This window comes from Myotis lucifugus, unplaced genomic scaffold (assembly GCF_000147115.1).
Source record: "Myotis lucifugus unplaced genomic scaffold, Myoluc2.0 scaffold_228, whole genome shotgun sequence".
Classification (NCBI taxonomy): Eukaryota; Metazoa; Chordata; class Mammalia; order Chiroptera; family Vespertilionidae; genus Myotis; species Myotis lucifugus.
In genome coordinates this window covers 1,808,372-1,833,948 of record NW_005871276.1, presented here as the reverse complement: position 1 = coordinate 1,833,948, position 25,577 = coordinate 1,808,372, and the positions used below count along the sequence as shown (strand labels likewise).

The 25,577-nt window shown below is 35.1% G+C and overlaps 1 protein-coding gene across 8 annotated transcripts in view; it reads left to right on the top strand.

Annotated features, from left to right (window-relative positions):
- Positions 1 to 25,577, top strand: part of PAPOLA (poly(A) polymerase alpha) — a 60,099-nt gene that overhangs the window by 25,277 nt on the left and 9,245 nt on the right. For 5 of the 8 annotated variants that reach the window (XM_006098282.3, XM_023762024.1, XM_023762021.1 and 2 more), the window contains 13 exons: positions 1,117 to 1,228; positions 1,900 to 1,989; positions 2,080 to 2,218; positions 4,186 to 4,258; positions 5,586 to 5,706; positions 6,651 to 6,735; positions 12,407 to 12,460; positions 12,989 to 13,108; positions 14,580 to 14,689; positions 19,271 to 19,392; positions 21,485 to 21,627; positions 22,955 to 23,076; positions 23,503 to 23,723. In XM_006098282.3, the coding sequence (XP_006098344.1) occupies positions 1,117 to 1,228; positions 1,900 to 1,989; positions 2,080 to 2,218; positions 4,186 to 4,258; positions 5,586 to 5,706; positions 6,651 to 6,735; positions 12,407 to 12,460; positions 12,989 to 13,108; positions 14,580 to 14,689; positions 19,271 to 19,392; positions 21,485 to 21,627; positions 22,955 to 23,076; positions 23,503 to 23,723 (1,512 nt within the window). The remainder of the gene's footprint in view (positions 1 to 1,116; positions 1,229 to 1,899; positions 1,990 to 2,079; positions 2,219 to 4,185; positions 4,259 to 5,585; positions 5,707 to 6,650; positions 6,736 to 12,406; positions 12,461 to 12,988; positions 13,109 to 14,579; positions 14,690 to 19,270; positions 19,393 to 21,484; positions 21,628 to 22,954; positions 23,077 to 23,502; positions 23,724 to 25,577) is intronic. The other 3 variants (XM_023762025.1, XM_023762026.1, XM_023762022.1) reach the window with 2 other exon arrangements.

The window sequence follows — 25,577 nt, the reverse complement described above, 5'->3', positions numbered from 1 at the left end:
TCTTTCTCTCCCTCTCTGAAATCAATAAAAATATATTAAAAAAAAACAAAACTCAATTATGAGAGAGAATCATTGATTGGCTGCCTCCTTCATGCCCTGCACCAGGGATCAAGCTTGCAACCCGAGCATGTGCCCTGACTGGGAATCAAACTGATGACCTCCTAGTTCATGGGTCGACGCTTAACCACGGAGCCACACCATGGGGGCAATTTTATTTATTTTTTAAATGTCAGTGTCATCATCTAGTTGCTTTCTAGAGTTAATATTTTTGTGAGCATATAATCTTTATTTTTGTCTAAGTTGGGGCTTTAGAATCTATTTTATTAGAAAACATGATACACCATAAGTACTATTTTTATATGTATAGTTTTTTCCTATCACATACAGGTTCATGTGAATGATTTTTCATAATAAGCTCTTAAAATACTTGTTTTTGAAGTGATCTTATCAAAGGCTTGTTTCAAGCAACATCCAGAGTTCTGGAAACATGAAATGGTACCCTCAGGAATAATGAACAAATCTGTGCTAAGTTTCTTTGCACACCAACCTTTTCTTGGAAAAAAGAAATGGAATGTCACTTGTATTCTAAAAGCTTTCAAAATTAGCCAGTATTGTTTTTGCTTTCTTAGTCAAACTAAGTTGGAGAAACATACTATAATATAATAGTATAGATATGTAAATTCTTAAAATAAAGAGCTTCTTTTTTACTAAAAGGTATATTTGTGCTAAATATAGCCTTATATTTGTGTACCTGTTACAGTTCATTTTACAGTTCATATAGATGGAGAATGAAACAGTTAATTTTAAGTGATCCAGTATATACATTTAGCAAACTTAGTAAATCCAGTAGATGCATTTTATAGGAAATCAAATTTAGTAGAATTAAAATGACAAATAGGTATTTATGCATGTTCTGTTTCATATTGCCATGTTTTAATATTATCTGGTTAAAATACCTATGAGAGAATTAATATTGATTGGGCTCTTGGAGGCATTGTTATGTTGATAATTGATGAAAAGATTCTGGCTTTACGGAGTATAAATGCTTTCTTTTTTAAAGAAACACCTAAAAATAGTTTGATAGATACAGAATGTTGAGTTTTGTTTCTGTTTTAGATTGATATTTTATTTGCAAGATTAGCACTACAGACTATTCCAGAAGACTTGGACTTACGAGATGACAGTCTGCTTAAAAATTTAGATATAAGATGCATAAGAAGTCTTAACGGTATGTGAAAACCTACTTCCTTTTGCATAGTAGCAGTTTTTGTCAAATATGAAATAGTTTAAACTCAAGTTTAATGAAGTGTTTTATAGCCATAGTGTTTATCCATAGTTATTCAAATTGAATGTGCCTTATTTATCAGACTATAGAGGGTATTTGGTAATTTATTTTATTCATTTTTCACTTCTTTTTCTTTTTAATCTCCTGGGACATTTAAAGACTGTCTGACATTGGCACTCTATTGCTAATGATTTGGTTTTACAATGTAACTCTAATTAATTTTGATTCCGATGTCCTTTGTAATGTTTTCAACTGTTGTACTTAAAGGATTGCCTTTGAATACGTGTATTAGCACTGCTCGTTACCATGCTCTTGAAGAACAAATCATGGCAATTTAAGTGGCTCAAGCCTTCCTCAGTATTTCTGGACTAGATTAATTATGGGTTGAAAGTTTGAGATGAAGCACATTACAGTTCAGATTCTTGGTTGAGGGTACCGCTTTTGATAGGAGATGAAAGTTTTACAGTTTTTTGTTTGCCTCTTAATTTAATTAACATTATTGATTTTACCAATAAAGTTTTTAAGTTTGACATTAATCTCAGAACTTTAAAAGAAATATTATCATTAAATTTTTGATGATTCAGTGTTTTGTTTTTTTCACTCCCGTTAATCAGGTTGCAGGGTAACCGATGAAATTTTACACCTAGTACCAAACATTGACAACTTCAGGTTAACTCTGAGAGCTATCAAACTGTGGGCCAAACGTGAGTTCAGAATTTGTTGGCTAGCTTATTAAAACTATTTAAGCTTTTGTTCAACACTAACTTTTCTTTTTGCTTTTCCCTTATCAACAGGCCACAACATCTATTCCAATATATTAGGTTTCCTCGGTGGTGTTTCCTGGGCTATGCTAGTAGCAAGAACTTGCCAGCTTTATCCAAATGCAATAGCATCAACTCTTGTACATAAATTTTTCTTGGTATTTTCTAAATGGTATGTGTTTAGATTATATTAAAATAAAATTGATTATAGACACTGAAGTTCAGTCTTATTTCTATGACATTTCTGCAGCTGATTTCAGATTCAAATTTTAGTTCATGTTGTAGCTATTTAGGTAGTCTTGGTGGGGGAGGTCATGTATATAAAATGGCAAACTTAATTCCATTCCTTTTCCCTAGCTTTCCCAGGATAGTAAGACAGTTGCTATTTGTACCTCCTGCAGAAACTTACCCTCTAAATAAACTCTGAATTTTAGCTGTAATGTCTGTAATTTAGTGACTTGATAGGCTGGGATATCAGCTACTTTGGATAAACTTTATATATACACCACCTTTTACTCTTTGAATTATTCTAAATCTGTAGTCCCTTAGTTTCTTGATTGTTTTTGCTTTCAGCTGCCCATTAAGATGCAAACTATATAAAAAGCTTTTTTAAAAAAATACATTTTTATTGATTTCATGGAGGAAGGGAGATGGAGAGAGAGATAGAAACATCAATGATGAGAGAGAATCATTGACTGGCTGCCTCCTGCACTCCCACCACCGGGGGTTGAGCCTGCAACCTGGGCATGTGCTCTGACCTGGAATTGAACCGTGACCTTCGGGTTCATGGGTTGACACTCAACCACTGAGTCACCTCTGCTGAGCTATATAAAAAGCTTTTAAGAATAACTAACTGCTTGAAAAATGGCAATTAATTGACCATCGCTCTGAGATTATTCATTAACCCTGCAGAGATTTTTCTTTAACTCCCTTATTTCAGGAAGTTCACTTTTTTGTTGTTGTTAATCCTCACCCGAAGATATTTTTCCATTGTTTATTAGGGAGAATGGAAGAGAGAGGGAAAGACAGAGAGAAACATTGATGTGAGAGAAACACATTGATTGGTTGCCTCCTGCACATGCCCTGACCAGGGCCTGGGCCGGGGACGAGCCTGTAACCAAGGTACGTATGTGCTCTTGACCAGAATCGAACCTGGGACCCTTTCTATCCACTGAGCCAAACCAGCTAGTGCCACTTTTTTTTTTTTAAAGAATAATAAGATAAAAGGTTATTGGCATTTTGTATTAGTTGCTTTGGCCCAAAAGCTCAGGGTTTTTGGTTTTAATCAAATTTTAGAGATTTGTCTTTCCTCTATGCCTGCCAACTCGTATACCTCTTCCCTCGGGAACAAAAAGTCTTTTCTATTTTATAAAAATCAGAGGATTCTTTTGATACAGTTGATAATGTAAAGCCTGTGCCACACTTAAAGACACATTCTATTCTTTATGGTTTTGGTAGTACTTCATCATGTCCAATCAGGTTTGATGAGAATAAAGAATGTCAGAATTTTTCTTAATGCTACACATATATAGCAAATACAATGTTAAAGATGTTAACCTTGATATGGAGAATGGCAAATGTTTTCCAGTTTTTAATCTCTTCCATAAAGGACTGAAGTGGCTAACTCATAGGGTGCATCTTGAAAATTATGTGTTCACATCACAAATTTTTTTATTACACATACTCATAACCTTTAGTTACGCGGCAGAGAAAAATGTCCTAATCAATTTTTATAATTATTTATGCTTTGCCTATAATGAGTTAACTTTTTCATTCTCAGTTGTCTTTGGAATGAGCTAAAGATAGGATTTTTGTCTTTCAAGAGATCTGTTAGGGGTTGAGGTGAACATGTCAGATGTCTTGGAGTAGTACTTTTTAATTTAAATAGTGCATTATCAGTTCTTTGAGGGGAAGACAAGATGTTTTACTTCAGTCTGAAAAAGCTACCAAGTGGTTTAAGTTAATTTCATAGAGGAAAAGTGTTTCAAGTAGCTTAACGTCAACAGGAATAAAAGATTATGTATACCAAAAGGGCAAAATGAATGAAGAAGGATCACATTCACAATGCTGTATGTTTAACAAAATACGTTTAGATGGTAATATCCAAGTCTTATCAAGTGCTACAATCTTTTTAAACAGGGAATGGCCAAATCCAGTGCTATTGAAACAGCCTGAAGAATGCAATCTTAATTTGCCTGTATGGGACCCAAGGGTTAGTGTATTATTTTTTCCCCTACAAATTCACACTGTGCAATAACAAGTAAAAGTCATCTGCATAAACTTCAGGGACACTTTCCATCCTGTTACCTATGAGTGGACATGTTCGTATTACACTTTCTCTTAGATAACCTCAGCTATAATTGTCTTCTGATGTGAGAAGCATAATTATGTACCCTGTAAACTACATTTAATTGTACATATTTATAATATCAAGTTCACTAACATTTTAATTTATTTTATATAGAACTACCTTGTAAGTCAAAGTGTGCGGGCATTTGTGCTTAAAAAAAAATAAAAGGATACTAAAAATCCCTGTATTTTTTTATTTGATCTAAATATTGTTAAAATTGGGTTGTTATAGGAAAACTGTTGCTTAATATTTACCTGTGGCAGATACCTTCTAAGCATATAACTTTAATTTCTACGATGTAATTATAAAAATTGGTTTGGGTATTTCAGATGACAGAAACAAGGTTGTGCTAAAGAGCTTCCACTCTGCTTGGGAAGTTCCGGTCTTTACTGCTTACTCCATTTAAATGTTAACAACATGCACTTTTTTAATAGGTAAAATATTTAGGTTTGAATAAGGCTTTTAGAGGTTTATAAAATTCTATTTTTCTACATTATTTCGCTATCTTATTACAGTATCAAAATTATTAGCTTCAAGTTATGTTAATTATTTCAAGTTGTATATTTTCAAGTTTTCCATACCCGAAGGCATTTTTGGAGAGATGTGAGTTTACAGTTTTCTTTGAGGAAATATGCCACTTATCCCTAGTATATGGATTAAGATAAACAATTATTAAATCAGTTCATTATCTCATAAAAGGATACCAACATGGAAAATATAGTTTCAACATATGTTAATAAATTAAGCTTAATTCTTTATATGTTGAGGGTATACTAAAGTATACGTTTTCATCTTGTTTAAAATTTGATTCACACAGAATATTGGAATAAGACATTTCTGAAAAGTGTAATTGTGTGTGCATCCCCATTTCTATTGTTGAAAAAAGAAAAACTAAACATCAGTAGCCGTCTAAGTAGGACCTTTTTTGCTCGGCAGGCACACAGTTTCTGTAGAGTGAGGTTACCAAAATAGTCATGCCTGAGTGATTGAAACAGACCATTAGTTCGACCAAATCCTGATTCTATAGAAATCCTATAAAAACAATGTCTCCTTACATGGTTTTTCTTTCTCAACTCCAGCTATGAATGAAATAAAATTTAATCATTGGTTCAGTTTAACAAGGGGTAAAAAGTCCAAGTATCTGTTGCATATGTACTTGAAGAAACTGATTGGCTGTTATTATATGTAGGTAAACCCCAGTGATAGGTACCATCTTATGCCTATAATTACACCAGCATACCCACAGCAGAACTCCACGTACAATGTGTCCGTTTCAACACGGATGGTCATGGTTGAGGAGTTTAAACAAGGTAAGTGGTTATCCTTATGCTCTCCTTTATACACAAGGATTTACATAGTCATTGTAGACCCAGTAGTTGGGCATACAATTTAAATTGAAGAAAGCGTTCACCAAGGTAGATTTTTGGTGTTTTTATTTATTGATTACAATATATATTTGTGAATTGATATGAAAAACTCAGTTTAATTCCTTTTAGGCAGTTTACTTTTGATTATATAGGGAGACTAACCAGTATTTAAAGCCATATTCTAAGCAGCAGGGCTTTTTGGGGTTGGTTTAGTGCCATATACGATTGCCATGTAAAATTTTTAAATAATCTCATGAAATGAGATGTTTTTAGCAAACTATATTCTTGGAAAGAACTTTGAGCAGGATTGGGTTCAAACTGCCCATTATTTTGGAAGAAACACTAAACTTTTCTGAACCCCAATAGTACTGATTGTTTGAAAGTACAACTATTGTCAGTCTTTGAGGAAGTTACTGGAATGGGATTGTTGGATTGGACTGACACCAGCCTAGGAAGTAGGATTAGCTGTACAACTTCCAACCTCAAACTCCGAGGGGACCATGTTTTTCTGTGGTCTAAACAACCTCCTATGGGAAGATACGCTGTCCTTTTAGAGTCAGCAGGAAGCATGGTTTTGAAAGACAAGAAACAAAGCTTTGGGGAAAAATTTCTTGAGTAGCTATAGTGCTTAGTTTTTGAAGTCATTCTCTGAGCGTGGAATTTTAGACAAATGGGAATATACCAGACTCTGGGCTCAAAAAAGTCCTCCAGCTTTTTGAAAAGTGTTTGTATGTAAGAATCTTTATGCTCTAAAATTATTGACTAAAAGTTGCCTTTTGATAAAATTATTTTAGGTTTTAGTGAACGCATGTGGTATGTTTAAGATCTTTAAAACTCTAGGTTGTTAGACTGAACCATGCAAACATTTTAATGTGTTTTTAATTTAGGTCTTGCTATCACAGATGAAATTTTGCTGAGTAAGGGAGAGTGGTCCAAACTTTTTGAAGCTCCAAACTTCTTTCAAAAGTACAAGTATGTATTTTAAGGCATGTCGGACATGTTGCTCTCTTAAGTAATGGTTCATATGTGCAGTCTCTTCTTGCTAGATGAATATAGTTCTGAATTTGTCTTTAAGCATCTTCTACAGAACTTGCCTGTCACAAAGGTTGCACTGTTTTTAGTTAAACCCCTTATTTTTTTTTTATCTGTCAAGGTTAAGTATGGCCCCTACAGTTTTGCTGCTTTCTGTAACCAGACTCCTATATTTGTAGAAACTTCAATTTTTAGATACATGTTAGTCCTCACCAAACCTCACAATCTCTATACTCTGGCAAAGGAGTGAACTGTTAAAATTTGTAGTTAATATCTCTATTAAGACACTAAGTATTTTCAGCTATTTCTGGAAACTTACTTATCATTAAGATTCTCTATAACATAGGCAAAGCTAATAAAGTGTCATTATAGTTTAATGTTTTCAATAGTTAACAGCATACAGTTGGCCTACAGATTCCCCCTAATGTTAACAAAGCCCCTTTAAATATTTCCACAAATAATTTTTTTGGAATCTAGGTTGGGGTAATAGTTTTTACTAATGGTTTTAATATAATGGTTTAACACCTTAGTACAGGTTAAAAGCCTGATTGTGTTGGTTTTGATGAAATTGTAAGTTACAATAAATCTTACTTTAAAAAAAAATGGACTTGAACTTTTATTTGCCCTGAGCTGAAAACTTGCCAAAGTCCCACTTAATTTTTTTTCTTTAATGGTTGAAACTTTCCTGACCATTTGATTTTGTGGATTGTGTTTTGTAATAATCTAAGTAAGACTGCTTTATGCTATTTCCCCAATTAAAAACAAGAATGATGACCTTCATGATGTCTCTGTGTTTTGTTTCTGTATCTTTTGCATGAAATAGCAGTGATGGAGCCAGCTTAACTGTGTTCTGGGAGCACTACCTTGCCAGTAAACAGTTAAATAGCATAACATTGAATGTTTTTGTTTATTACTTATTCCCCATAAGTTGTGCTTTTCCATTTGGCAGATAATTTTTGTTTGTTTTTTATTTGAATCAGTGTTTAGGGAGCACTTTTGGACATTTAAGCTAATGAACATATATTCTGATACTTTAAAAACTACATAATAGAGTACATAATTACTTGTGTGGAGAGTAATAAATTGGTTTTATAGACAAGTAGCAACATCTCTTAATGCCTGAGAATCAAAGATGAAGCTAGATTCATTCTTTTTCCTATCTCATTTCCTCATAGGATGAGAGGTGGGTAGAATGAAGTTCTTGAAAGTACTTCAGTGTCTTTCTTTACTTTAGGAAAGATTACTGTTGAAATTGAACAAAGCTTGATAGTGTTATTCATTTGAATATATTTGTTTTATTAGAACTTGGAAAGTTTTTTTTTAAGTTTGCTTAATCTTTTCCTTTTAAAACTTTTAGGCTGTCTTTCAATCTGTGCCAAATAGCGTCTGTCAGCTCTTCAGTCTACTGAAAAGATTATAGATTCCTATCTACTGAATTCTCTTGAAAGAATCATTATAGGTTATCACAAATGACTAAACTTAATTAGACATGAGGATATAGCAACAAATAGGAAATTATGTCAGGAAAAATAAAATTTCAGCTGTGAGTTCTTGGAAAACAGATTTGAAGTCATGACAACGATGGGCTAATTCTCTCTATACCAAATTGAATTTCTTCAAAAAATTTTCTCAAATTTCTAGTAAATAAATACTTTGATTAGACTTCAGAGGTATTTACAGATTTGAGGGGGGGTTTTTGTTTGTTCTTTTAAAGAGGAAGGGGGAGAGAATCATCGATGTGAGCCATATCAATCGGTTGCCTCCAGGGCACACCCTGAGTGGGGACTGAACTTGCAATCTAGACGTGCCCTGATCAGAAATGGAACCTTCCAGTGGACGGGACAATACTCCAACCAAATGAGCCACACAGGCCAGTCTTGACTTTGTCTTTTAACATATATGAAATACTCTAAAGATTGGCTGTACAACTGAATTGAAATTCTTAAGTTTTCCCTTGAATCAAAATTGGTTAAACCTTATTTGAAGTATATCGTGCAAGTATTTGTTACGTCTAAGATTTTAAATCGTGTAAAATACCTGCTTGCCATTCTTGGAAGGGAGAGAAGTATGGAGGAAATTTTGTCTGTCTTCTGAAGACAAATCATTTTCCAGAAGAGATTAGTGGTCTTTTTGAAGGGAATAACATTGTGTTGTGAAATCTTAAATAATCCTAAAAAAATATATTTTTTTCCTTAAGGGATACTCAGATTAAAACTTAAGTAGCAATAAAATAAGTTATTGGCATAGTAACTGTGAATGCTTATTTTAGGTGTTTGATTTCACTAGGAAACAAGGAAGAGAAGATATAGGAAAAAAGCCAGAATGTTGTTTAAGGTGTAAGATTAATAATTTATAATTTTAAGGAGTACATATGTATAAAATACTTTAGCCTTAAAATGTTTTAAAAACTAACAATAGTGAACTATAAGTCTTGGTCCAGAGTTACTTAAAGAGGGAATAGCATGGATTTTTTCAAAGAAAGAATTAAATTTTCACTCATGAGGTATGATCTACCCAGGTAAAATATTAATGTATGAAATCGGAAACCTACTTAAAAGATACTTTTTAAGTAATAATAGCAACTAAATTAAATGTTCTTAGGAGTTTTTAAGTAGGGTTTAATTCATTTGGAGCACAATTTTATACTTAAATTTATTATTGGGAATAGATGAATTTTAAATTTGGGGAAATGTTAATTGCTATTACATTAATACTTGAAAGTGTCTCTGAGGGCAGCTGAGTGCCTGAAGCCTGACAGAATGAAATAGGGGATTACATTTTTTTTTTTTGAACAGCAACAAAATAGTCTAAATTTAGTACTACTTGGTCTTTATGCTCTGATAGGGATTTGAGGAACTGAACACCAATTCCGGTTTTTAAGACTTACACTGAGTTGGGATTCTGCTCTTAGTTTCTTCCATGGACGAGTCTTTGTTTTATAAATAAGTTCCTGATGGCAAGTTATTTATGTTAAACTAAATTATTGTATTTTGTATCTACCACTTTAAATTTGCTTAAATGTGGCTGAGAAAAGGACATTTAACCTCAGCATAAATATTTATCAGTTATTCAACACTCTCCGCTGTGTTGAAATAAATGCATTTGTATTTAAACAATGTACAGAGTAGATACCCTCCCTCCAACTCATCAAGAACTAGTCGAACTCTAAACTTCAAACATTAACCTTTGAATTGCCAACAAAATGTTTAAATGATTTGTATATTTGCCTTAGTAAATAGAGAACATTGTACATTTTAGATTTTGTTGAAGACTCAGATGGTCATTAAGAATATCCATTTTAATAGTGTGGTAAAGTGGTTTTGAGATGGTGTGTTTTTTCCCTAAGCTAGGTGAACCCAGACAATTTTGTTTTTTTTGAGTTTTTATGTATGCTTGCTTTTTATACTTTGTTGTCTCTTGTTATAAGTTGTTGTACTTTGTCAGAGAGCTATCTGCTTTTCCCTGTTTTTGTTTTTTAAATCTTCCCATCTTCAATTTCCTAGGGAACTGGAAATCAGGTTATGGATCTTGTTAGGATTTGTTTGATTTAATAAAAGTTAGGGCTCCTGAGAGTAGGGTTCTGTGTGCATAAGATGCATGAGCTTTTGAAAGTGCTTCCATGTGACTTACTTATTTGGGCATCTGTGCTTGTTCTATATACAGTTGACCCTTGAGAAATGCAGGGGTTAGGGGCACTAAAGCCCCCATGCAGTTGAAGCCTTTGTGTAACTTTTGACTTCCCAAAGACTTAACTACTAATATTGTGCTGTTGACTAGAAACGCTATTGTTAACATAAATAATTGAGAGACACAATTTGTATGTTATTTAAGTATTGCATCCTTTGTCCTTAAAATAAAGTAAGCTAGAGAAAAAATGTTATTAAAGTCATAAGGAAGATGCATTTACAGTATTTATTGAAAAAAAAAATCACATATGAGTGGACCTGTGCAGTTCATACATACCTGTGTGGTTCAAGGGTCAGCTGTATTGGTTTGCTCCCAATAATGCTGACCAGGTTAAAATGGGAAAGGAAGTAGTAGTCTGTATGGATTTAGACTGCATATTCACATATCTAGCTATATGGTTTCGTATGTATATACATCACCTCTGTTACCATTAATTTATAAGTATTTGAGCTTAACTCATTTGAACTTCTCAAGCCCTCCTCAGGTGTTACTCATTGTACAAGTCTAGGTCTGAGTTCCACAGCTATGAAAAATCAGAACTATTATTTTTTTCCAAATACTTTGTGAGCATAAATAATCAAATAGTCTGTTTTAAGGGAGTTTGGTTAAAATAAATGCTTAAACTTGCCAAATCTTCAGTATCCCTTGCCTCTAAATATCTTCGAGGGGTGGGTGGCTAATTTGAACTAGGGCTGGTGGTGGTTTCTTTTCTGGGTCTCAGGCATACATTTGCTTCTGGACAGAAATCTTATCTGTAAAATGCGAAAGTTAACAAAAGGTCCAGCCTTTTGAATGAATAAAGTAATTTAAAGCTGATAATGTTAGTTTGCTCTTTGAGGTGAAGTGAGGAGTTTGGCTTGCAGCACCTGTAAAATGATTCTGTAGGAGAGTGTATAGGACTGAACTTTCTGCTCTTATCAAATGGAATTGTATGAATTACGCTTCAGTTATAGTTTGTTTTAAAAAGTACTTAAAATAGTTATTTGGTCTTGATGGTATTTTCTAAAAACTTGCTTTTTCTCTAATTTTTTTTTTTAATCCTCATTCAAGGATACTTTTCCATTGATTTTTAGAGAGAGTGGGGGAGAGAGGGAAAGACAGAGAGAAACATTGATGTGTTTTTCTCACATCAATTGGTTGCCTTCTGCATGTGCCCTGACCAGGGTCCGGGCTGGGGAGGAGCCTGCAACTGAGCTACATGCCCTTGACAGGAATTGAATCTGGGACCCTTCAGTTCTCAGGCTGACGCTCTATCCACTGAACCAAACTGGCTAGGGCTCTTTTTCTCTTAATTTCAATGGAATTGGAATCTGCATAGAAATCAAATTTCCTCAATCCTCTCACCTTAGTGATGTCTATTTCTTTGTTACAAAATGTATGCTGTTACTTGAAAAAAGTCATGAGGCCTAACTTCAGTATTAATTAACTTGGCTTTGTTTTTGCTACCTTTTATTTGAATTAAGAAGCATGATGTGTTTGATACTGCTTTTTGAAGATACTGATGTAATATGCAATTTTAGTGATCCTGTTCTTGTGGCTACAACCTTGCTTGGTGCTTTATTTCCATTAAAATAATTTTGTTCTAATGCACTGTATTTTAGTGAGCAGCTTTTTATAGGTAAAGTGCTCCACTGTAGTCATTGAACCAAATTATCAGTTAGTGTTTATTCAGCATTCTTGAATTAAGCTGCTTTTTGGGTAATTATTTATAAAATAATAATGTTACAGAAGTATTAAACTTGCCAGTGGTTATAGCAACTTGGAAATTTAGCTTTTATTATTTTATGTACATTTTGAGATTGCAATTTCCCCCTTGCTAAGTTGATGCTGATACATAACTCATGAAGCTTATTATCTTATGGTGTTAATATCCAGCACAAAGCACTTAAATAAAATAAATAGCATGTTGTCTTTATCTTCAAAGGCATTATATTGTACTTCTAGCAAGTGCACCAACAGAAAAACAACGCCTAGAATGGTAAGTACAAGATTAGACTTTACAGAAAAAATAAACTTTAAAATGAATCAGATAGCCACAGAACGCAGTAGGAGAGGGGATGAAGTTCTTAAACCATCCAGTTTGGTTTCAGTCATAAATGGTGCTTTACTACTTATAATGGAAGTATAGGAATATGGGGTTTCATATACAGCTTTTGTTTGCTTTAGATCCATGTATTATTTCCTAACCGTCTATTTAAAGTAAGTTAAAAAAAAAGTGCTTTAATTTAGCTTACTATTTTTTTCTTTAAATATTTGTGAGGATATGTTTTGAAATCTTCCTAGTTTGAAATGTGGTTTGATTATCTTCTCCCCTGTTTTCTCTTCAGCATTTTTGGGTGGAGCATAAGGCTTTGTTTTATCTATGGGGGTCCAGACAGTTGAACTGCCCCCTGTGTGTTTAAGTATGATCTTCAAAATACTGCTTTACATAAACATTTGGTTTTGTGTATTTTGCTTTATTTTTTAAATTGACAATTTTTATTAACACTAAGTGACATTTGTTTAGGGTGGGCTTGGTGGAATCGAAAATTCGAATCTTGGTTGGAAGTTTGGAGAAGAATGAATTTATTACACTGGCTCATGTGAATCCCCAGTCATTTCCAGCACCCAAAGAAAATCCTGACAAGTAAGCAGTCTTCTATTTTAATTTTCTCTTCCCATTTTTAACTTTTACTCAGAGAAGCATTTATAGGCAATTTTTAATAACTGGAGTCACTTTTATTGATTATATGTAGCTCAAAACCAATTTGAGATTTACAGTTTAGGTTTTCCTGATCAGAACTGAAGAGAAAAATTATTCCTAGAGAAAAACTACCACTGAAATACATTGTTTTCTCTGATAATTGTAATGATTAGGTGCCTATTAGTGAATTATTGTTCATGTTATGCACGTCTGCCCTTTAGCACTCCTTCTTAACATCTTTCTTGTCCTATTTTGTGCAGTGGTTGTCAGGTTAGCTATTATAGCAAACATCAGTCTTTGCATTTTATCTTAATTTTTAAAAGAGAATTTACTTGGATTTGACTTTGTAAAAATCTGACTTGTATTCTGGAACATTGAGAAGATAGGATAAAAGGAGGCTCATTTCATATTTTAAGGGTCTTTCATGGGTTAATTTCTGGTTTGATGAGATTCTATATGTATTTTGTTGCATTTTGGAGAGTGAAGTGAGTTTTCATAAAAAGCTTTTAAAAAAAAGGGATTAAAGACTGAAAATACAAATAAGTGGATCTTTAAGGTTGTGCTTGTAATAGAATAGCTATTATTCTGATTGCTTGTACAGATTATTTTCTTTTGCAGTCATGTAAAAGAGTATGATTTGAGCTTTGTAGACTTTTTTTTTGTTGCTGCAGTCTTTTTTTTTTTTAATATATATTAATTGATTTTTTTACAGAGAGGAAGAGAGAGGGATAGAGAGTTAGAAACATCGATGAGAGAGAAACATCGATCAGCTGCCTCCTGCACACTCCCTACTGGGGATGTGCCCACAACCAAGTTACATGCCCTTGACCGGAATCGAACCTGGGACCCTTGAGTCCGCAGGCTGACACTCTATCCACTGAGCCAAACCGGTTAGGGCTGTTGCTGCAGTCTTAATTATTGAAAGACTGCATGCTCCATTAAGTAGATATTAAGACGTACTCTTGTTCCAGTTACTATGTGTAGTCAGTCAATTTCTGTTCATGTGGCCTTTTCAATTAAGTTTTAGTTAAATTTTTATTTCACGGATATCGTTTGTTTCATGTTTTTCTGCAATATGTTAATTCCGTTCCTTTGTTGGTTTGAACATAATTTTTGTTTGTTTACAATGTCTCTGGTACTTTAGGATCATCATTAAGAAAATTGGCTATCAGTACATAGATAATACAAGTATTTTTGTCCTAGTGCTCTGATGGTGTATATATTAATAGAAAAGTAGAGGACGGGTTTCAGGGGAGGACTTTGAGTTTTAATGGAGTTTGGGCTTAGAACTTTACTGAATTTGCTTATACATTTATATTTCAAGTCTTTCCATATACTTCAGGTTGTCAATCACTTTGATAACTATTTTTATGAAAGCTTGGTAAACTATATTAATACTCTTCTTACTTTTCAGGGAAGAATTTCGCACGATGTGGGTGATTGGATTAGTGTTTAAAAAAACGGAAAACTCTGAAAATCTCAGTGTTGATCTCACCTATGATATTCAGTCCTTCACAGATACAGGTATAGCTCTATTTGGACAATCAAAACGTACTTGCATATTTGAATTTGTCTTCATATTTCATAGTGATATTTTTAATAAATACTAAAATTTCCTGGGGCTAGTGAACACTAATCATAAAAATAATCTTAATTTTTTTGGATTAATTATTAGTTTCCGTTTTCTAATATATAAATGATTGTTTTTTCTATTATGTTAGACCTAAAGTTAAGTCAAACCATTTTAAATTTGATTTGTTCACAACTACTTATTAGAAGCCACCTGAATATTTGATTGTCTAAAAGACCGAGTCTGTGCCTGACTGCCTTAATAATCTTGCACCGTAGGAATTTCTGAAGCTAAACTTTTGATAACCTTGAGGAAATTTATTCTCTATGTCAAATATAGACTCAAGTGTTTATTCATGGGTGAGGGAGAGGGTGATGAGAGCTGCATTTCAGATTGACCTGTACCCTGAGATATAATACAGTATATAGGTTAAAGTCCAAAAGGGAGATAGAGTGGACAGAGCTAAGGCTGTATAAATGCACAGCTTTTCAAGAGAGTGGTGAGTATGTATAGAGACGATGATGAATGACATCTTTTTCAGGGACTAATTTTTCTTTTCAAACAACCTCCACACCCCCATTTAAAAAACTCCAGTGTGTATCGTTTTCACTGTCCTCAATAAAGAGTCCCCCCAAGGACATTCAGATTTAACATCAAACTTTTTTTTACATCCTTAGAGAAGGATAGAAAACAATTTTTCTAATTGTAAAGGAGAAATGTAAAGGAGAAATAAAGGGAAAAGAATATGTATTTCAGTATGCAAATGCCTAGGTACAGTGACTAGAAGATACACTGTACTCAGCTGATGACACCTATGTGTAGAATCACTAGCAGTGTGACATCTGTGAATTCCTACTGATCCAGGTGTTACCTGTTGTGATTCAGAGACCAGCAGCATTGCAATTGGTGACACAATAAAAGTTAACGTTTTAAATTGAACAAAAGGTGACCTCTTGATATATGTGGTAGTTGCATTCCTGGAAAATTCAGATTAAAAATCCTTTTTTCTTGGTAAAATTGAGTTGAGTTCTTGCTTCAAATAAGTATGTTTTTTATCTTTAGGAATGTAAGTAGGACATGGTCCAATTCTTTATTGTGAGGAACTCTCCACATTGAAGGATATTTAGTGTCCATATCAAGTAATAACCCTTAATTATTGTGACAACAAAAGCACTCATACAGGCTTTTAGGATATGATTTGGAGGGTGCTGATGACTCTGTCTGCTGAGCACCACAGACGTGTGTTTTTCCAAAGTAAAAATTCTGATGTCACCTTCAACCATTTGTGAACTAACAAATCATGTAGAGATAATTGAATAAGAAAATTTGTTTTGTATCTAAGTTGAGCTCTTTATCAAAGATTGTACTAATGAACTTATCAATTATTTGAAGCAAGAACTCAACTCAATTTTACCAAAAAAAGAGGATTTTTAATCTGAATTTTCCAGGAATGCAACTACCACATATATCAAGAGGTCACCTTTTGCCCAATTTAAAACGTTAACTTTTATTATGTCACCAATTGCAATGCTGCTGGTCTCTGAATCACAACAGGTAACACCTGGATCAGTAGGAATTCACAGATGTCACACTGCTAGTGATTCTACACATAGGTGTCATCAGCTGAGTACAGTGTATCTTCTAGTCACTGTACCTAGGCATTTGCATACTGAAATACATATTCTTTTCAAAATTTTCAAGGCACTTTGAGGTATTTTTGGGTAGCAAATATTTAGTTGTCCTATATCTTGAAAATTTTAATAGAATACTTTCTGAGGTTTTTAAAAAAATAAATATTTTATTGATTTTTTTTTTTTTTTTTTACAGAGAGGAAGGGAGAGGGACAGAGAGTTAGAAACATCGATGAGAGAGAAACATCGATCAGCTGCCTCCTGCACAACCCCTACTGGGAATGTGCCTGCAACCAAGATACATGCCCTTGACCAGAATCGGACCTGGGACCCTTCAGTCCACAGGCCGACGCTCTATCCACTGAGCCAAACCGGTTAGGGCGAGATTTCTTTTTAATAAAACAAATTTAACTTGTTCAAAGCCCAAAATTTTACCTCCACTCTCTTCCAACTTCTCCAAATGTTTTTTATCTCAAGTTTTAACAACTGTTTTCTTGTAGTTGTTCAAGCTGAAAATCTTGGAGTCCTCCTCTCTTGTTTTTCTCAGATAGTAAGTCCTTACTTAATGTCATGGATAGATTCTTGGAAATTGTGACTTTCAGCGAAATGATATGTATAACAAAACCAGTTTTACCATAGGTTAATTGATATAAACATGAGTTAAGTTCCTACTGCATAAGTTCTGGTTTCAAAATCATCACCAAATTTCTAAATAAAGATCCCAAACACTTATAGTGTTGAACATTGAAATAAATGTGAGCTATACATAACATTTAAGGAAGATTAATAAGAGCAAGTAAGATAATTATTTCCACTTACTCCAATTCAAGGTGACTGGTGGCTGGAGCCTCTCTTGGTAGCTCAGGGTACAGAGTGGGACCCACCTGGACAGGACACCCTTCTAGTGCAGGGCACACTCATACTCACTGAGCTGGGACAATTAGACACACCAGTTCACCTAACTGTACAGCTCTGGGATATGTGGGGAAGCCGGAGTTCCGGGGGAGACATGAGGAGAAGGTGCACACTCCACACAGGCAGCGATCCTGGCCAGGAATCAGTCCCCCTGCCCCCCCTTACCAATCGTATAATGAAATGACGTTATTTGAGGAACTGCTGTGTTTGATATAAATCCATTAAAAAATTTTTTTTTGCCTCTGCTTTCAGAATACATTGCGATTTCTGCTAATTGGTATTTCTGCTGCTGTCAGCCTAGTCTAGGTCACACTTACCACTGTGTGGTTGGATTACTGCTGTTGCTATCAGATCTTTGTGCTGCCCTTGCCCACCTTCAGCTCTTTCAGTCAACATCCAAATCATGCCTCACCTGTTCAAAACCTGTAATGGCTCTCCATGCCACTTGGAATAAAAGTCCAAGTCTTTACTGTGGTTTACAAGCCTTTACCTGATCCGACCTCTCCTTATGTCTGACCTCATTTTTTATTATAAGTTCAGAATTCTTTATCCATCTGTCTTGGGGCCAGAAAGTAATAAAGTTAGTATCATTCCAGGGCCTGGAGCAACATTTCTAGCCAAAGAACTTCTACAGGGAACTGTTTGATAGTCACAGTAAGCACTGATGGAGATCAAACAACCACAAATAGATCAAGTCAGGGTTCATTGCCAGACGAGTTTTGGCGCCAATCTTATGAAAAACTTCTGTGTTGGGTGGGAGATTTTGGGATTTTAGAATTAGATAAAGGATTACTGATCTCTACTTTTCCTCCTTCCCTGTGGCCTTTTTGTTGTTCCTCGAACATTCCAGGTATGCTCTCCACTCAGGACATTTTGTCCTTGATGTTTGCTCTTCCTGGAATGCTATTCCACCAGGTACTGTCAGATCACTTCCTCACTCTCATTTAAGTCTTCACTCCATGTAATCTTAGTTTCCAGGCTGAGCTTCTTTTCTTCCTACTCAACTTTTTCCATAGCACCTATCACCATCTGATATGAAATAGTTGACTTTTGAGCAACACAGGTTTGCATTGAGCCGGTCCACTTACACGATAAAGATCACTTGCCACCACACAGTTCAAACCCATGTTCAAGAGTCCACTCCGTGGTTGGGAATCCACGTGTGGAGAGCCAGCTAGAGTTCTCTTTGTATTTTTGACTTCCTAGGAGGTCACTGCACCTAACCTCTGCGTTCAAAGGATAACTATGTTTTACTTAATTTTTTTTCCTGTTTATTACATTTTTCCTAATGGAATGTAGACTCTGAAATTATTTTAGCCTCTTATTCCCTGCTATGCCCTGTGTCTAGAGCAGTGTGATACGTATATCCATTCCATAATTATTTGTTGTTGGACTCAGTGAACGAATTTTTCCATTTTTGGAACCCTCTGAAACTAAATTATTTGGATTTATTTATTTTTAGCCTATTATTTTTGTTCCTGTGACCTCTGTGATTTGAGTTATTTCTGTAATAGAAAATGTTACTACTTGTCTTAAAATTTGATCTTGCAGATTCTTGAAAAGGTGTCTTTAGGTATATTTAAATAAGTTTGACTTGTTTTGCTGAATTTGTTACATACTTAGATTAGAATTTAAAATTTTACTGGTAACATTAAAGGGCTTAAGAACCTCTTTTTCTCCAATTCTGTTGTTTCTTAAAGAGTGACTCTTTAAAGTTACCACTTTAAGAGTTTTTACACTGGAAGAATTCATATACTTTGTCTTTTGTTTATTTTTTTTTCATTTTTTGAACCTTCTGGTAGAAGGGACTTAGTTTGCTCAGGCTGTGAATTGTCAGAGTAGAGATAGGTTTTCACCTGATGATTTTATACATATGAAGTATTGATGTATAAAGGATGATCTCTGCTTAGAATAGCCTCTCCTGGATGAGTTGAACTGCGTTATTAAAATGTTTTTTTTATTTCTTGTAACAATTTTCTAATTGTGTAGTTTATAGGCAAGCAATAAACAGCAAGATGTTTGAGGTGGACATGAAAATTGCTGCAATGCATGTAAAAAGAAAGCAACTCCATGAACTACTACCTAATCATGTGCTTCAAAAAAAGAAAAAGGTAAATTTAAAAAGTACTTACAAAAGTATTACTAATATAATAATTTATGTGTCCAGGTTATCAGAACTTCAAAACTGTAGGCTCAGTGAGTAAGTTATATTTGAAATAGTCACAGCGTTTAAAAAATTTGTTAAGTGGAGCAGTTGCATTATATGAAGTCTTTTTCCTAACCAGGTTTCTTGTACACACTTGCTTCAGACTTTAGATAGATTAGTGGCGATGCTTTGTATCCTTATTTTATAAATACTTAGATTCTCTTCAAAACCTTTTCTTGGCCATTTAATATTCCACATAAGTATCTAATTTTCTTTTCTTTAAAAAGTAAACTAATTCAGTTAGGTATTCTGTAGCTCAAGTAAACTAGATGAGTTTTTCAATGAAAATGGCTCTATTTTGGTAAGAATTATACATGTATTTATTTTATTTAAATTTTTAAAATTATTGAAGATAAAGATCACTAACAGAGGTAACCAGAGTTAATGTTTTATATTACGCTGTTATTAGTGCTTCCTGTTGAGTAGCTTTGCTTTTTTATTATTTGGACTTACTATAAAGGACTTATTGGGATTTTAGTTCAGAGATATTTGCTTACTTGGTTTCAAAAATAAATGACTTATTCCTATAATGGAATACTTAAACATACCCGTGAAAATAAATGAACTACAGCTACATACTATGTTGAGTTAAAAAGGTACAGATGAGTATGTACCATTTGGTACATTCATATGAAGTTTACAAGTTTAAAAAATGTAAAACCGTATATGATTTTTTAAAAAAATAATATTTTTACTGATTTCAGAGAGGAAGGGAGAGGGAGAGAGAGAGAGAAACATCAGTGATGAGAGACAATCATTGATTGGCTGCCTCCTGCATGCCCCCTACTGGGGATTGAGCCTGCAACCTGAGCATGTGCCCTTGACTGGAATTGAACCTGGGACCCTTGAGTCCACAGGCCGACGCTCAGTCCACTGAGCCAAACCAGCTAGGTCAAAACCATATATGATTTAAAAGAGAATATGAAATAAAAGTATATGTTAGCGAACAATAACCACTGAATTCACCATAATGGATGGCTAACTGGGGCTGGGGTTGGGAAAAGAGGAATAAAGTGTTTGTTTATGTACATAGTGGTTTCTCTAGTTCTAAATTAAAAATTAGAGCATACACGCACACACGTATGGGATGTGAGTTTTTGTCAAGAGTGCAAATTATTTCTATTAAAATGTTTTTGTAGATAAGTGAACACTGAGGCTGAGAGTATTCTGGAAAGAAAAAAGCTGAAGTGAATTTGACATGATAGTAGCATTAATTGTCGAAATGGAAATCTTAAGTCACTCTAGAAATCAACTTTTATTCATAGAACCACTTACAGTTTTTTAGTTTTCTTTTGTTGTTCCTATATTAAGTTACTGTCTCTGAGTGCTTTGCTTTTTAAGAAGCGGGGCCAACATTAGGATTTACATGTGGATATAAGGTTTAGTTTTCAGAAAATTAGTCTTTTCCATAGGATAATTTACACTATTGAATTACCATGTTGAAATCCTACGTTGCCTTAGAGCATTAAGGAATCCTTTGCTTTGGAGAGGCTCATTTATTTACAAATATGTAGGAATGGCACTTACTGACATTTTTTGAAATTATACAATAAAGTTTATTGTAGAATAATTTAAAAATCTGTTAACAATTACTTCTAATCCCGATAGCTAGAGATAGTCATTGTTAACATCGTGTTATTATTAGTAGACTTTTCTAATACATTTATGTATGTATATTTAAGCTCTCAGATTTAAGATCCATGCCGTTTCATGTACTTTTTAATTTGCAATGTGTTTTGTATTCAGTGTGTATGTTTAATGTACCATTCCTTTCTCCTTATTTCTCCCACGGAAGAGCTATAGTTGAAGGCTTCTTAGAAGTTAGGAGTATGTGTCTCTCAAATCTATGCCTTTTATAGTCAGCATGACACTTCTGATTTTCATAAATTTTGATTTGTACTTTTTATTAGAAATCATATGTCAAGTAAAAGACATTCATGTTTCATAGACCTGAATAAAATACAGATGTATTTGATTGAATGTTTTATTGATTGCAGCATTCAACAGAAGGTGTCAGATTGACACCGCTGAATGAGAACAGCCTCGACTTGTCTATGGACAGTGATAACAGCATGTCTGTGCCTTCACCTACTAGTGCTATGAAGACCAGTCCATTGAACAGTTCTGGCAGCTCTCAGGGGTAAGAAAACAAGGGAATGGGAGTGTAGTGGCTATTGGTAAACATATTTGATTGTTGTTAAAGACATCTATTTAGAATATTTTATTCCATCTTAAAATATTTTTTAAATAGCCATTTAACTCTTAGTTTTGCAGAAAGTAATTTGTCCTACCGTGTCATACTTGTGTTCCATATGTCTTGATACAAATATGACTATTTGTGCTATAACCTCTTCAGTTTCATGTACTGAGACGCCTGCTGCCCCCACTGAGCAGTGTGATGTGCTAAAGAGAACAGACAAGAGGGACAGCATTACTTTGCTGTCCTCGAGCTGCTTTGCCTTTGTTGTGGGGGAACATATCTATGAAATATTAGGCACCTTCCAAAGAAGGGGAAGATCTACGTGGGCTGGTTTATGTTAGGGAAAACTTTTTTGAAGGATTAAGTGACTCTTTAAAAACGTTTTAAGCAGCTAAATGTTTCTTTTTTCTTTTTTTAATATTTTATTGATTTTTCACAGAGAAGAAGGGAGAGGGACAGAGAGTTAGAAACATCGATGAGAGAGATCGATCAGCTGCCTCCTGCACGCCCCCCACTGGGGATGTGCCCGCAACCAAGGTACATGCCCTTGACCGGAATTGAACCTGGGACCCTTCAGTCTGCAGGCCGACGCTCTATCCACTGAGCCAAACCGGTTCGGCTAAATGTTTTTTATTATGAAAGAAATATGTGGCTGTGATTAGAAAACAAAAGATCATATTTATATTTAACTTCTATAAGTGTATCCTGCAGACTTTTAAAAATATATATATTTATTGATTTCAGAGAGGAAGGGAGAGGGAGAGAAACATCAATGATGAGAGATAATTATTGATTGGCTGTCTCCTGCATGCCCCCTACTGGGTATCGAGCAGCAATCTGGGCATGTGCCCTGAGCAGGAATTGAACCAGCGACCTCTTGTTGCAGGTTAGGACGCTCAACCAAAGGAGCCACACCAGCCAGGGCAGATAACATTTTTTAAGAACCGTTCTAATATGGTAGTCACTAGTTGTGTGGCACTTTACATGTAATTAACATTAAATAAAATTAAATGTTCCATTTCTCACTGCCCTTATTTCATCTATATAATGACTACCATATGGGATAGCGTAGATAAAGGACATTGTTATAGAAAGTTCTATGGGACAGCACTGCTTTAGAAGGTTTGTGTGTTTTTGATTGTTGGTTATGTCTTATTATATGAAATCAGTTACTAATGTATATGTCTGAGAAATCTGAACAATCCTTTAGAAAATAATTTCACAAAATTTTATGCTTCTTGGTTTACTTGTCAATGTTTTTAAACAGCAGAAACAGTCCTGCTCCAGCTGTGACAGCAGCATCTGTGACCAACGTCCAGGCCGCCGAAGTTCCTGCGCCACAAGTGGATTCCAGTGAAAGCTCAGGGGACAAGGGAATTGGTTTGACAGGTTTGAGAGGACTTTACGTTATATGAAGTTTCAGCCTTTGCTCTTTGTTTTTGTTGTTAATCCTCACCCTAGGACATTTTTCCTGTTGAATTTTAAAGAGAGTGGAAAGGGGGGGAGAGGGAAACATCGATGTGAGAGGCACATTGGTCGATTGCCTCCCACCTGGGATCATACCTGCAGCCCAGGTGCTACCCTTTGGTACACGGCTGGCCTGGCCCTCCAACCACTGGCCCACACCGGACTCAGCCTTTGTTTGGAAAGATGGCTTTATTTGTTAATTAAGTAGTTTGAATTCAGCTTTTTAATGCCATTTTAATATTTGCATGTAAAGTTATCAATGATATCAAATCTAGAGAAATAAAGCTATATTTGTACCTTAATATTGATGATTTAATTTTTATGTATTAATGTTTACTTATTACTTAGGTACATCGAACGAGAGCATTCCTCAAACTGCCACACAGCCAGCCATTTCATCACCACCAAAGCCTGCGGTCTCCAGAGTGGTTTCTGCAACACGCCTGGTCAACCCACCACCACGACCTTCAGGAAATGCAGCAACAAAAATACCTAGTCCCACAGGAGGGGTCAAGAGGAAATCCTCACCTCACAGAGAAGAAAGTCCCAAGAAAACCAAAACAGAAGAGGTACCTATATATTAGTTACCTATGAGAACACCAGCTTAATTATTTTAAAATCCAGCAAAAGAAAACCTTTGTGGGCCTAAAATGAGAAGCAGGAAGGAGGAAAGCTTGTAGGAAATGTTTGGGGAGTGTTGCAGTGCCATAGTTTCTCTCCCCCTTCCTGCTCTCTCAGTGGCCTCTTCCCAAAGCTGTGCCTCATTCCAGCTTCTGTAGCATGTCTAGTTCATAACGACTTAGCGTGCACTTAATGGCACCTTCATTTATTGCTCTCATACAGCTGGCTTTTATAGGTACCATTTAAAAAAATTATATATATATCTTTATTGATTTCAGTGAGGAAGGGAGAGAGAGAGCGAGATAGAAATATCAATGATGAGAATTATTGATAGGTTGCCTCCTGCATGCCCCCCCACTGGGGATTGAGCCCACAACCTGGGCATCGAACCATGACCTTCTGGTTCATAGGTTGACTACTGAGCCACTCTGGCTGGGCATGGGTATTGATTTTTTCATAGCTTTTTTGGACATGGTTTTTGTTTCTTGATCCAAATGGAATTTTGGAGTTTTTACACTATACTTGGTAAGAATGCGAGTGGTTCTAAGGGAATTTCCTAATGGAATGCCTGGCCAAAAGTTGTAAAGTCAGATTAGTTTGGGGGGCTTGAATTATTATTTTCTCTTAACTCTTTAGGAAATTTTCTAGAAATATGAACTTTTTATAGTGAATGGTTTATCTTGTCAAAGTCTCAGTTTTAAGAAAACCATTAAAAGTATACATTGATTTTAAGTGTGTATCTTAGTCTAGAAATAACCTTGTTACACAGTTTCATTGATCCCTGGAGTGACTCTCTTGTTGTTTCCTGTTAATGAGGCTTTCACCATTGCCACAGAGGTGACAGTTCAAATGTTTTATCCCCTAGGTTATTCTGAAGTTTTTTTTTGTTGTTCTTCTAGGAAATAGTCACTATTAATGAACTATGAATAATTTGATGAATTTTGTCACTCTTATGATTCTGTGAATGAAAAATGGTTACAGTATATTTTAAAACATGTATTCTGAAAATCCGTCTGTAATTATCTCCAAAGGCAGTGGTTTTCAACCCTGACCGTACATCAGAATTACTTTTTCAGGTTTTTGTTTTTTTCTTACCAGAATTTAGGGCCTTCTCCAAATACAGAGTCAGAAACTCTCCAGGAGTTTAGGCCTGGGGATTTCTTCTTCCCCCCCCTTTTCCTTTTTTTTTTTGAGATATTCATTAATGTTCCGGTGTAAAACTTATTTTTTTTTAAAAAAGAAAGAACTACCACCAGAAGGGGATTAGTTTAGTCTAGTGGTCACCAACCTTTCGGACCTCACGGACCACCGGTTGGCAACCGCTGCTCCAAAGGTTCCTTAAACCAGCGGGCGCCAATCTTTCAGAACTCATGGACCACCAGTGGTCCGCGGGCCACCGGTTGGCGATTGCTGGTTTAGTCCATCCCTTCCTCAGTCATCTGCTTCCCACCTCTTACAAACGCTCTAGAAAAACATTTTGGAGGCAGGGAGTGGGTGAGGAAGCAGCTAACCTGAGTCCCTGGGAACCTCTGAAAAGCCCCATGCTACTGGATTGTGTTGTGCCTCAGCCTAAGAATATCCTGGTGTGGGTGTGATTCCACATTTACATTTCTTTTACCCTAGTCCAGTGGTCGGCAAACTCATTAGTCAACAGAGCCAAATATCAACAGTACAACGATTGAAATTTCTTTTGAGAGCCAAATTTTTAAAATTTAAGCTATATAGGTAGGTACATTGTTATTAACTTAATTAGGGTACTCCTAAGGCTTAGGAAGAGCCACACTCAAGGGGCCAAAGAGCCG